Source organism: Mizuhopecten yessoensis, unplaced genomic scaffold (assembly GCF_002113885.1).
Source record: "Mizuhopecten yessoensis strain PY_sf001 unplaced genomic scaffold, ASM211388v2 scaffold10821, whole genome shotgun sequence".
Classification (NCBI taxonomy): domain Eukaryota; kingdom Metazoa; phylum Mollusca; class Bivalvia; order Pectinida; family Pectinidae; genus Mizuhopecten; species Mizuhopecten yessoensis.
In genome coordinates, this window is record NW_018408738.1 from 1293790 (window position 1) to 1306547 (window position 12758).

The 12758-nt window shown below is 34.8% G+C and overlaps 1 protein-coding gene across 1 annotated transcript in view; it reads left to right on the forward strand.

Annotated features, from left to right (window-relative positions):
- Positions 1 to 2176: 2176 nt before the first annotated feature.
- LOC110462653 overlaps positions 2177 to 12758 on the forward strand; it is a 38677-nt gene continuing 28095 nt past the window's right edge. Inside the window, exons 1-8 of the mRNA XM_021516720.1 lie at positions 2177 to 2341; positions 3189 to 3242; positions 3395 to 3496; positions 5507 to 5677; positions 6762 to 6857; positions 7722 to 7799; positions 7934 to 8095; positions 9215 to 9337. Coding sequence (XP_021372395.1) covers positions 3235 to 3242; positions 3395 to 3496; positions 5507 to 5677; positions 6762 to 6857; positions 7722 to 7799; positions 7934 to 8095; positions 9215 to 9337 — 740 coding nt within the window. The 5' untranslated portion in view covers positions 2177 to 2341; positions 3189 to 3234. The remainder of the gene's footprint in view (positions 2342 to 3188; positions 3243 to 3394; positions 3497 to 5506; positions 5678 to 6761; positions 6858 to 7721; positions 7800 to 7933; positions 8096 to 9214; positions 9338 to 12758) is intronic.

The following is a 12758-nucleotide window of genomic DNA, read 5'->3' on the forward strand; positions in this document are numbered from 1 at the left end:
AAAAGCAACGGAGATAATTCGGGAGGGGGTATGTTTTGAATGCTTCGGGATTCGTTGATTTCTGGATTTTCGAAAAAGGCTTTCAATACTTTCATGTCATTCCACGTTTTCAGTAGAGTGTTCTTATTTGATTGTTGTTCAATGAATGACCCAATTTCCGTTTGTTGGACCGGAACAAACCTTTGAGTTTGGTTGGGTGTCGTCTGCTTTTGTGGTAGCGAGAACGACTGAGTTATAGTCTGGGGTATTGGCTCTAACCGATCACCTGGCAGGTCAACCTCAATATCACTTCCCTCGATTAAAACTCTATAAAATGTTGCAAATCCCATTGGAACAAGTTCTTGTACTGTGCCCCTACCAATGTTTACGTCAGCCATGTTGTAGTAGGCCTATACTATAGTAGTAGTACATGTAGTAGTAGTGCGTAGGAATACGACCTAGTTCCCACGGTGTCGCGCGCTCATTTGCATCTTTATTGCACACGTTCAATATCAATTTTATTGCACCCCTTTATTGCACTGCAGAAGCCTTATATTATATAATAAATGTATATATAGAACTTTACGTGTTTATGATCTAACCCGAGAGGATGTAGGGGAAATGTGTGTCATCTTATATTTGTATATATAGAACTTTACGTGATTATGATCTAACCCGTGAGGATGTAGGGGAAATGTGTGTCATCTTATATTTGTATATATATGATAGGACTTTGTGACTTAAATTATTGAATTATATTTCTTTGTGATATTGACCTTCAACCTCTGACCTCCAAAATATTTTACTTCATTATATCAACTGTTTTGAGGTCGCTCCATTCAACAGGATTTTGATGAAATGTGCTTCAGTTAATACCATCTATCATATTGAACAAAAATGAGTTTGGGATTCTTTTATTATTTTTTATTACTTTATACAGTGTATAAGATTTCACCATGTTACCAAAACTTTGGAAACATCCTACACTTCTCAATTTGTTCACACGATAGATGCAGTGTGATGCTCTGAGGCCCTTTCACGTTCACGTACGTCATGGCATATCTCATTCAAGATATTTTATTGATTTAAACAAAGGGTTAGACTACATCCATAGCCTATTTAAATCATCACCCACTTTGATTACAGCAATGGCCAATGCAATATATACGTGTACATGTATATAGTTTATACAGTGTTTGAGAATGACAGGCAATAGCGTGAGAGTATCTAAACTAAAACGGTATCCAAAATAATCATACATCTGATGCAACATTTTTACTTTGCAATGTATGTATTCTAAATATAAATTTATAAAGTTGTATGCAAATGGGGCGATTTGTTATCTAACTATCTCTTGATTGTTGTTAATAAATTCAATCGAAAACTTAAAAAAAAAAGTAAAACAAGCAAACAAAATAAGGGAAACGGTACATTGTTACATTTCGAAACATGGAAAACTTTTTTCTAATAGTTATGTAAATGAATAAATGATAAAAAAATATCAGAAAGTTTCAAACCATGTTGGAGGTAAAGAAAACTATGATAAATGTTGTCAGTTAACAAACCTGTCTGTCAAGATTACACAAAATCACCTAAACGGACACATTGTGTTGAAAATTCGGGGAAAATAATTGACCAATTGTCCCTTTACTCTACATTCATCATTGTTTGGTCCATTGCATTTGACGTCACAATGGTCATCAGATAGCACGTTATAGCGTCATTACGCTGCTGAAAGGAAACAGTGACCTCTAACCAGATAAACGTGTTACATGTGAGATAGTGTTCACTTATATATCAAATATAACCTTTGTTGAGACAAATACAACCAGGTTATACTAAAGACATAGGCCCAGCGTTGATTAAAAACATCATACCGACAAAACAGGATCATGAGCGAAATATAACATTAAGTTCAAGCATGTCCAGAAACAAATTATGCTGTTCATATATACACGGATGTATATAGATTGTAGAAAAAATAGGACTAGCTTGTGGAAAAATATATTAACAAACATTAGTGTCAGCTGACTGTTCTGTTTATTTGACTGATAGCGTTTTGTGATGAAATTTGCGTTTTAGTGTAACGTTTTGGGCTCTATATCAGGGTAATGCGATATGAACACTCGTAACGTACAGATTCGATACTTTAAGGCTATGCATTACTACACACCTACAATGTGTATGTGTGTGACACCGCGCTATTTATAGACTGAAAGAAATTCTCCGAATCGCGTCTGCACTTGGTTATCTGGATATCAAGGCTGATACCGTGGAACAAGATTAAACAAGCGGCCGTGTCCGATCACAATCTACAGAGAACAACATGCTATAATCTCTGTAATTAGAAAACGACATTAAGGTAAGCAAAATTGTCTTTAATTACTGATAGTGCAGTACCTGTACGTGTATGGTACTGTGTAAACGAATCAATGTTTACAATATAAACCGGATTGAAATGATGTGTTTGGAATTACATGTTCCTCGACAGCTATGTTTGTACTTATCTGATCATTTAACTGCATTTGCTATAAAATATGTTTCGTAAATGTTATGGAAACAATACTGTTGAAAAAGAATGACTTTGAATGTTAATCAACTTCCTTGATGCAAACAGCCATCATGTGATATGTGTCGCTGTATATGAGTTCAAGAAAACACATATGTGAGTGTGTTACGTGTCTTTAATCCTTGTGCAAATTTCAAGACTGCTTGATTTGAAAATGTGAAATAACAATTCTATGCAGAAATGTTTATCAGACATCGATATTAAACAGCCTACTTTCGGTTTAGGCTTTCACAGTACGTTATAGATTTCGAAAGTAGTAAGGGAGCTAACTCGAATGCAACGTTAAGAAGTGGAGAACTTAAGGATCCCTGTACCGTTGCTTTGTGATCCCTAAATACAGTAACCTATCCGTTTAAAAGTAACTGTAGGCTGGGACACTTCTGTTAACAAGATAGCTCCTCCTTTGGTTATAGCGATAATTCCGCAATCCGCAAAGGATGGTTTTCTTTTTTTTATAAATGATTTAGCTACGGTGTTTGGCAGTGGAACGGGGGTGGGGGGTGGGGGGAGGTCCTTAATAACGATCGTCAGGTTGTTACAATTTATTATATGCTGCTATTCGACCTCTACATTCCTGAGTGTCATTAACTTCGATTTTCGTTGATTTGTACAATGCTTCCACTCTCATTTTGTCTCATAGGTGGACAGATTCGACAAGCCACCGTTTGACGGGAGGACAGGGAAATATGGATGAGTAAGGGTGATATTTTCATATTTAAAAGGAAATATTAATATTCACACCATATCCATTTGTTCAAATGATAATGATAAATAAACAGCAATAAATTAAGCCCTTTGTATGTCATTTATATTATTTTCTATATGTCGTGTCGTTGTTGTTGTTAGTCAACCACCCGCTATACATCCACAAGAGGCTGAAGTTCCTATACCTGTGGCGCACGAGGCAGCAAGTGACGGGGGATATGCCGACACCCCTGGTCACTTAAAGTAAGATGGACATTAATGATCAGTAACATGTAACATTAAATAAATAGAGAAAGAAGTCATACCCCGCTGGAACTAACAATTGTTTGTGTATACTTGTTTGTATATACTTGTTTGTGTATACTTGTTTGTGTTTGCTTGTTTGTGTATACTTGTTTGTGTATGTTTGTCTGTGTATACTTGTTTGTGTATGTTTATTTGTGTATACTTGTTTGTGTATGTTTATTTGTGTATACTTGTTTGTGTATGTTTATTTGTGTATACTTGTTTGTGTATACTTGTTTGCGTTACATGGTTGTGTATACTTGTTTGTGTATACTTGTTTGCGTTACATGGTTGTGTATACTTGTTTGTGTATACTTGTTTGCGTTACATGGTTGTGTATACTTGTTTGTGTATACTTGTTTGTGTATACATGTTTGTGTATGCTTGTTTGTGTATACTTATTTGTGTATGCTTGTTTGTGTATACATGTTTGTGTATACTTGTTTGTGTATGTTTGTTTGTGTATACTTGTTTGTGTATACTTGTTTGCGTTACATGTTTGTGTATACTTGTTTGTGTATACTTGTTTGTGTATGTTTGTTTGTGTATTCTTGTTTGTGTATACATGTTTGTGTATGCATGTTTGTGTATACTTGTTTGTGTATAGTTGTTTGTGTATGTTTGTTTGTGTATACTTGTTTGTGTATGTTTGTGTATTCTTGTTTGTGTATGTTTGTTTGTGTATGCTTGTTTGTGTATACTTGTTTGTGTATACATGTTTGTGTATACATGTTTTTGTATGCTTGTTTGTGTATACTTGTTTGTGTTTGCTTGTTTGTGTATACTTGTTTGTGTATACATGTTTGTGTATGCTTGTTTTTGTATACTTGTTTGTGTATGTTTGTTTGTGTATGTTTGTTTGTGTATACTTGTTTGTGTATACTTGTTTGTGTATACATGTTTGTGTATACTTGTTTGTGTATACGTGTTTCTGTATGTTTGTTTGTGTATACATGTTTGTGTATGCTTGTTTGTGTATACTTGTTTGTGTATGTTTGTTTGTGTATACTTGTTTGTGTATGCTTGTTTGTGTATACATGTTTGTGTATGCTTGTTTGTGTATACTTGTTTGTGTATGTTTGTTTGTGTATACTTGTTTGTGTATACTTGTTTGTGTATACTTTTTTGTGTATACTTGTTTGTGTATACATGTTTGTGTATACATGTTTGTGTATACTTGTTTGTGTATGCTTGTTTGTGTATACATGTTTGTGTATACATGTTTGTGTATTCTTGTTTGTGTATGCTTGTTTGTGTATCCTTGTTTGTGTATACATGTTTGTGTATGCATGTTTGTGTATACTTGTTTGTGTATACTTTTTTGGTATACTTGTTTGTGTATACATGTTTGTGTGTTTGTTTGTGTATACTTGTTTGTGTATACATGTTTGTGTATACTTGTTTGTAAGACGTCCAAGTTAAATATGCACACATACGTCAAAAAGTGTACATGTACAGCCACATTACCACGCATTCAAATCAATCGACTGAGCATTCAAGTAATTGTCAAGGCTTAAATATACGGACACATTAAGAGTAATCATGGGTACAAAGGTTCGGACTTGTATTGAAATCGCAGCACTTATATATGTACACACGACATATCATAAAGTTGGCAAAGTCGTCAGTTTAGCTTATTTCGTCATAGGTTTGTATGTATCCACTGTTGAGAGATTTTTGCATTCTTATGCATATATAACTCACCTGGAGATGAAATATAAAATTGAATATAGAATTAAAAAAACAATAAGTTCAAGGGCAGGTATCAGCAATTAAGATGTTAATGGTATATTAGATGTCAATATTATATGTTATAAGTTGTTGTTGTTGTTATTGTTGTTGTTGTTGTTGTTGTTGTTGTTGTTGTTGTTGTTGTTGCTTGGTTAGGATTAACATAATCGTTTTCAAAAACATTTTCTTGAAGTTTTACCAACTAATGATATGCATATGCCATTTTCAATGTTTTAGACCACGGGAGCCTGTTTATCGTGACAACATCCGGCCATCCCCTTCGCCGGACAACGATCATAGCGAACTACCCGCTATACATCAACCCCATGCTGAAGTTCGTATACCTGTGGCGCAAAAGAAAGCAAGTGACAAATATGGGGTATATGCCGACATCCCTGGTCACATGAAGTAAGAAGGACATTACTGATCGGTAACATATGATATTATGTTATTAGAGAAAGAAGCCATAACCTGGTGGAACTAAAAATTGTTTGTGTATGCTTGTTTGTAAGACGTCCAAGTTAAATATGTACACATACGTCAAAAAGTGTACATGTACGATTCAGCCACATTACCACGCATTCAAATCAATCGACTGAGCATTAAATTAATTGCCAAGGTTCAAATATACGGACACATTAAGAGCAATCATGGGTACAAAGGTTCGGACTTGTATTGAAATCGCAGCTCTTATATATGTACACACGACATATCATAAAGTTGGCAAAGTCGTCAGTTTAGCTTATTTCGTCATAAGTTGTTTTTTTCTTATGCATATAACTCACCTGGAGATGAAATATAAAATTGTACTTTTTAATGTGCATGAGATGATGATAAATGACATTCGTTTTGAGTCATAGACTTAAGTCCTATGTAAGAAAACAATTGCGTTTGGATAATTGAAATAACTGGGTTACCTCGGATTTATATGACCAGTTGTTATTTTAACTTATTTGTACTAGAACTAATGATCTTTAGACTTAAATAAGGAAAAAAATCCAAAAAATCACACAGTTTTAACCTTTTGTCAGTGTAAACAAGCGAAGCGTTTGTTAATTAGCTTAGATTAGTTAACTATGTGCGCTCACATGTGCTTATCTCATTATTTCCAAATACACCCATGCTTAAATGTACCGAAATAATTTTCGTCACCTGTGACATCAACTTGTTGGTGAAATGAAAACAAAGCGTCACTTGGCAAATTAAAACTTTTGGAATAAGTTCACGTGGATAAGAGACCCTGAAGTATTCACGTATGTACAATTACATTTATATATTATAAAATTGATAAAACTAACAGGTGTTGGTATATTATTGTGAAATATATATTTCGGGTGTCTGAAAAATGATTAACTCGGCCTCCGTTATTATTTTGTATCTAATATTTTCTCACCTTCGTTACATATTCCACCATAATTCAAGCACAAATAACGATTGTGTCTTAATTTTGTCCAAGTCATTTAATCAATAAATCTTAATCTTTACTCGACAGATTCCGACTTGACAGAGGAAAACGAAGGTCGGACTTAGAATTCAAATCGGTCTTCGTCTTTAAACATGACGATAACCGATCTGTAGATGTTCCAAGGTGATTTTTGTTTATGTATTTTGTCTACGAAAAACTCGATGCACAGTGTATTACTTCTAGTTTCATGTTTTTTAGTATTTAATTCATTTTGTAAAAAGCTTAAAGTTGAAATTTTATAAAAGATATATATATAATGACATTTAACGTTAACTTTCCTTTCATTAGCAAATCTAGTCTCCCTGCTATAATATCCAGGTCTCACAATTGATTCGCTATTTCAGATATCGCTTTTAAATGTTCCATTGAGCAGCAAGTGAAATGTACAAAACTTAATCAACAACAGTGCTCCTAGTGTAAACATGCAGGTGGAAATGTTTAAATTAAATTGTTCGAACCCTGTACCCCAGTCTGTTACATCGCTCTAACCAAATTAGCTACAGGGCAACGGAAGTTCTTTTGCCCGCTGGGATCTGAGAATTTGTTACAGCTATATATTGATTGGACCTAAGCCAAGGTATTTTGAGCAATTTTACATATTTAAGGGGTTCAGGTTAATTTTCGGTAAAAATGCCACCCAAATGTGAGAATATACGAGAAGGGAGGAAAACTCTCTTTCTTGCATCAAAAGCCATATTTCTAGTTGATGTATAAACATATGCTTAGTACCGTTGGAAAACTGGTTAATTTTTTTATTTTAAATCATATTTTGAAACTACATTCTGTATTAAGTATTTTGACTACAGTGGACAGAGATCCTTAACGAGAGACGCCATAACATGCTCATATATTGCGGACAACTCTCACACATCTAGAGCATAATCTGAGATAATGATGTCTTATTGTTTTGTCTCCCCAAATTCTGGTAATTGAATATTCATTGCTAGTTAATATGTTGTTGTATATTCTTTCTATTTTAATTTTCAGGGTTTTGCGTCTCGTATGTGCATATCGCGTTGGCCTACAAATTGTTAGACAGCAGTTGCAAATTGTGGATAGTTCAAGGTGAGTACATATCTATTGTACAAAAATCAGCACACAAATTTGGCGAAGGTACAGTATCATTATTATCCGTCAATGATAAATGTTCTTTTCTCAAGCTTTACTGAACTTTACGCTGGCATTATCATTTTTTATAGTGGGGTCCCGATGGAGACGGATGCATCAGAAACAGAGCCATCCGAACTCTTCGATGATAATGCCAGTGATGCGGATTATATATGGTGCGGCATGACTTCAAAGGAATATCAGGAGAGACTAAACTCAGCAAAGGAAACTGCAAAGATTTACAGCTGGATGGAGTGAGCTATCTTTAAAATGCTGTGGATGTATTTTCAAATTGAGGGGTGTCATTATGGCCTATTTGGAAGCCTAAAGCGTGACGAAAATCATTGGGCTTAGATTAAAAATAACTGTACGGATATTGAGATATAACAAATGAATTGATTGAAGCAATAGTAGAAAATGCCAAAAGTACACAATACTAACGATGTCATTCAATCTAAAAGCATGGTTTCACCATCACAAATTTATGAATTACACTACTTTATACATCAAACATTTAACATTCGCATAAGTACTTTCGTGAAGCAAAAAGGAAAGGAGAAAATGGAAAGAAAGATGCATATAAAATACAAGACGGTTTTAGCATACCTTGTGTTAAATAAACTTATCTATATTTTTCCACCAAACAAATCAATAATCCCTTTGGGCAGTCACACATCCAAAACATGCATATTTACGTTCCTGCGATGTTACGTAATTATGTAAACAATCCAGAAATTTACCGTAAACAATTGTATATAGACACTTGCATTATTTTATGTTTTTTTTGTATTAAGGATACAAGTTTTATCCATATAATGATTTACCGATTTTTTCCTTCATTTGAACATTTGATCTTTCAATAAACTTCGCTCGCGGAATAGCATATATGTTTAACATCTCCTAATCCGAAGCAACAGAATGAACAGCCTCTTTTAATTTTCAAATAGTTGAATATCATAAGCGAAAAGAAAACATATTCAAAATTATGTGAATACCACTTTAAAAAAGAAGAAGAATGCTTATGCAAGTTTATATATAAAACCATGATAATGGAGGGACATTATTTTTCTTCCAGAGTAATGGAGGGCTGAAAGCCTTTATATACTAGGGACATTAGAAAATGGTGTAGTTTGTGTGCCGGGATCCGAACTTCTTGTGTTGGACTGTCTTTTACCAGTGTTACATATAAATGCATCAATTACATATAGGATAAGTCAAAGCGTTATTTACAGTATTTGTAGGTGATACGCGATTTCAATTTTTTTTTGGTCCCTGGTTTTAGAAATGTTCGCTGTTATAACGGAGATATTTATTTTGCATGAGTTTAAGGGTTAACAAAACTAGCCATGATACATGTTCGTTTTCATTCACAGGATTTACGAACAGTTCATTGGCGAATGTTGTAATGAAGAGGAAAGTTTAGCAAAAACAGTGCAACAACTGCGAAACGACCCTGACGGAGATGTGAAATATTTCTGTAGAGATAACTTGATAACGTAAGTCACTATATAATCGGTCAGGGTTGCTATTGTTTTAAATGTTATATTCTATCCTGAAACTGAGTTCTAAATCAAAGTATTTAAGGTTTAGAGAACCACTCTCTTTATTAAAACAACAAAAGTGTTTTACACAGTGCTTATTTTCCTTTCTGTAAGGAACATGAAGAAATCAAAACGAGTTTTATCCTTTGTGTAGTTACATGTATTCATCGACTTTGCGGCCCATAATTTGGACAATCGTTTTGACACATTATATGTGTAATTCCTGGATGGCTACATTAGTAAAGTGTAGATTGTACAATGCAGTGCAATTTTAGGGATTATGTAGCATTTCTTTTACCTCAGAACGACTTTATGGTTCCGGGTGACGGAACGTCGGTCAGTTACACTGTACTTTCATGACTTCGTTTTTGCTACTAGTATTAATGAATGCATATTAGTATTCAGTGGACTGAGTCCCAATCCGAGGGGGCCGTTGTTGTATGACCACAGATATCGAATGGTCATTAGTTGACACAGTTGTTGTATGACCAAATAATTTATCATTCACACAAAAACATATATTATGAAATGGGGCAGATCAGAGAGAGACAATTGCCTTTTGTTAAGCATTATTTTACCAATACACAATACACCCTATANCCCCCCCCCCCCCCCCCCCCTCATATTAAACTAAAAGGACGTTAAATAACGATAATTTGATTGACTCAGTCGATAGTATTCGACCTTCTGAACTTTAAATCGAAGATATAACTCGCTAACCTCGACCTTTACATGACCAACAGGAACAGCTTACTTCTTAAATGAACGTCAAGTATGACGATTTTTTTCTTCTGATTACTAACGTTCCCTTTCCTGACAGTAACTTCCCCCAAATGGTGTTTACACAGTGCAGTTGATTCGATATTTAAGGTTTTTTTCCGAACATAATAATCTCTTTGAGGAACATCCATTGCTGACGGTAAAATCTATAACTTTGTCTAAACTATGGACAAGTTTAATTGTCGCAATTAATATCTCACTAAAAAGTATATTAATTTCCTTCTTGATATGAAGGTGTTGCCTTAATTATGGCCATTAGTCTACCTTGTGGTTTCGTTGCCACGGCCATGGTTTGCACTTTTAGGACATAGCATTACTTGACCTAGATTTGCATGCTGAGTAATGTTGCATAAGCATACGACCGTTCCAGAAATCTTGTTTTTTTCAAGCTTGTGCATTATGACGGTTTCAATGTGAAAAGAAGAGGTGTCAATTTGGCTGTCATAAATAAGTTTTTGTTTTTTTGGCGAATTCCGTGAAATGAGGGGGTAAATTGTGGTACTTCAATCACGAATGGCCTTTTTTGGACAAAACCATATTTTTTTCTTTTTTTTTCTTCATAACTTTGATGTATTGTGTAACACTAAAGATGCAATTTATAACACGACTGTACAAAAATACATTACTTAGCACATAGTAAGTCACACTGACTTTGTTATATACAATTATGCCAGCGATCAATGCAACTCAATAATCTTACCGAATTGTATGTGCATGTATCTAAATGAAATCTAAAGAAATGGGTGTCGAAGTCAACGTGAGGGTGTTACTTTTTTATTCATAGTTACTGTTTTTATGACAAAAAATGTCAGACAACAAGTTCTTCGGTTATCTTTTTTTTTTGCAGCTTTAGTGTTACACAATATATCAAATTATGAAAAAAGTCCTATTGGTAACCCTATTACCCCCTTATAATGTAAGAATGGTCTCCTTTCCATTCCTTTGTTGATATTTTGTAATAATTATACCTAATTTGGCATTTTACCACCTTGAAGTGTTCATGTATTCAGAAGTTGTTTTCATTGATACAGATTTCACATTAAGTTGATTGTCTACAGGGTACACTAGGGCAAATTTGAGATCGACCTTTTTGCTGCAGAGATAACCGGTCACGTGACAGACCTTAAGTTAAAATGTCCTTATGATGTTTATTAATACCGGTGGCGATGTATATCGACTAAGGGATACTGCATAAGACTTGAACAGAGTAGGAAATGGTGAATTGAAGAACCGATAGTGATTGTTGTGTATTTTTAAAAATCCCCATCAGGGGTCACTCAGTTCAAAACCTGTAATATTGGTGGTAGCTTTCAACCTTTCGTGGGGTTCAGAATGTTTACTCGAGATAGATCTCATACCCACGGAGACTGAGGGACGGGACCAACAGATGTTGCTGAGTGCAAAACCTTTGAAAGACTTCTATGTAAAACTTACAAGATGATTTTTATCAGCATTTCTAAACTGCCCCTAATCGGGCTCGTATGGGTTCACTTAGTGCAATATTTAATACACTTAGTAATCATATTTTTGATTTTTTCTCCGAGAAACTATTTGTCAGATTTTTATGAAACCTTTTTTTACAAAAGAAACCTTCAAGGGGCCTGAGTGGTGGAGCCAAAAGGGGTTAGATTGTCGAAAATGTCATCAATATTCTTCCTCAGACCTAGATATGTTAGAACAAAGTTCTCTTCGTGGATGGAAAGGGCCCAAAGTGCTTTAACGAAAGTTTAAATTTCATTACCCCCGGTTCCCGTTCCCCTTTTTTATATACGGATTTACATTCTTGGGTACATTTTGTTGAAATTCAATTTGAAATAATTCCAACTTAGTTGTAATTATCACCATATGATTGCAGTTTGATAATTACCCTTTGGGGGATTCATGTTACTTTTTTGTAGCATTTTTATCATTTTACTGATATCTTCATAAACATGTTTGTCACTCCCAAAACTAATTTTGAAAAAGCCAATCCAAAGTCGGAAAGACGTTTATTTTTAATTTTCATTAATACTTTTGTTTGATCACCGGGTCCAAATGACCAAGGTGAGCTTTTGCCAAACCGTGGCGTCCGTACATGTACGTCAACGACTTCTCCTTCTTAACCACTAATTGGAATTTGAATTGATACGTTTGGAAGCATCCCTAGGTGGAGGGGATTTAATATTGTAGAAAGGGGTGGGCTGACACTCAGGGGACTGTGGGGCAGGGCCGAAAAAGGGTAATTTGGCTATTTTACTTAAAGCGACTTCCTCTCTGGAACTAAGCGAAAGATATCAATTTTTTGTTGTTAAAAGCATTCCTTGGTGGTTGGGATCAACGATTGTATAAATGGACAGGCTGAACCCCAGGGCTAAGGGTTGGGGCCAGAATAGTATACAATTTGAAAATGGTTGAGATCTCTACCCCCAAAACTAAATTACGATTGCCAGGCAGAAAGAGACGAGTCGAGTTTCTGAGTCACAACTTGGAAACAGTTGCGATCGCCACCCTATAACCATATATACAATTGCTGGACATGAGGAATCTAATACAGATAGTCTAGAAAGATTGCCCTTTGGGTCTGGCCCTATTCCCTGGGATCTTATTTGGAGAATAT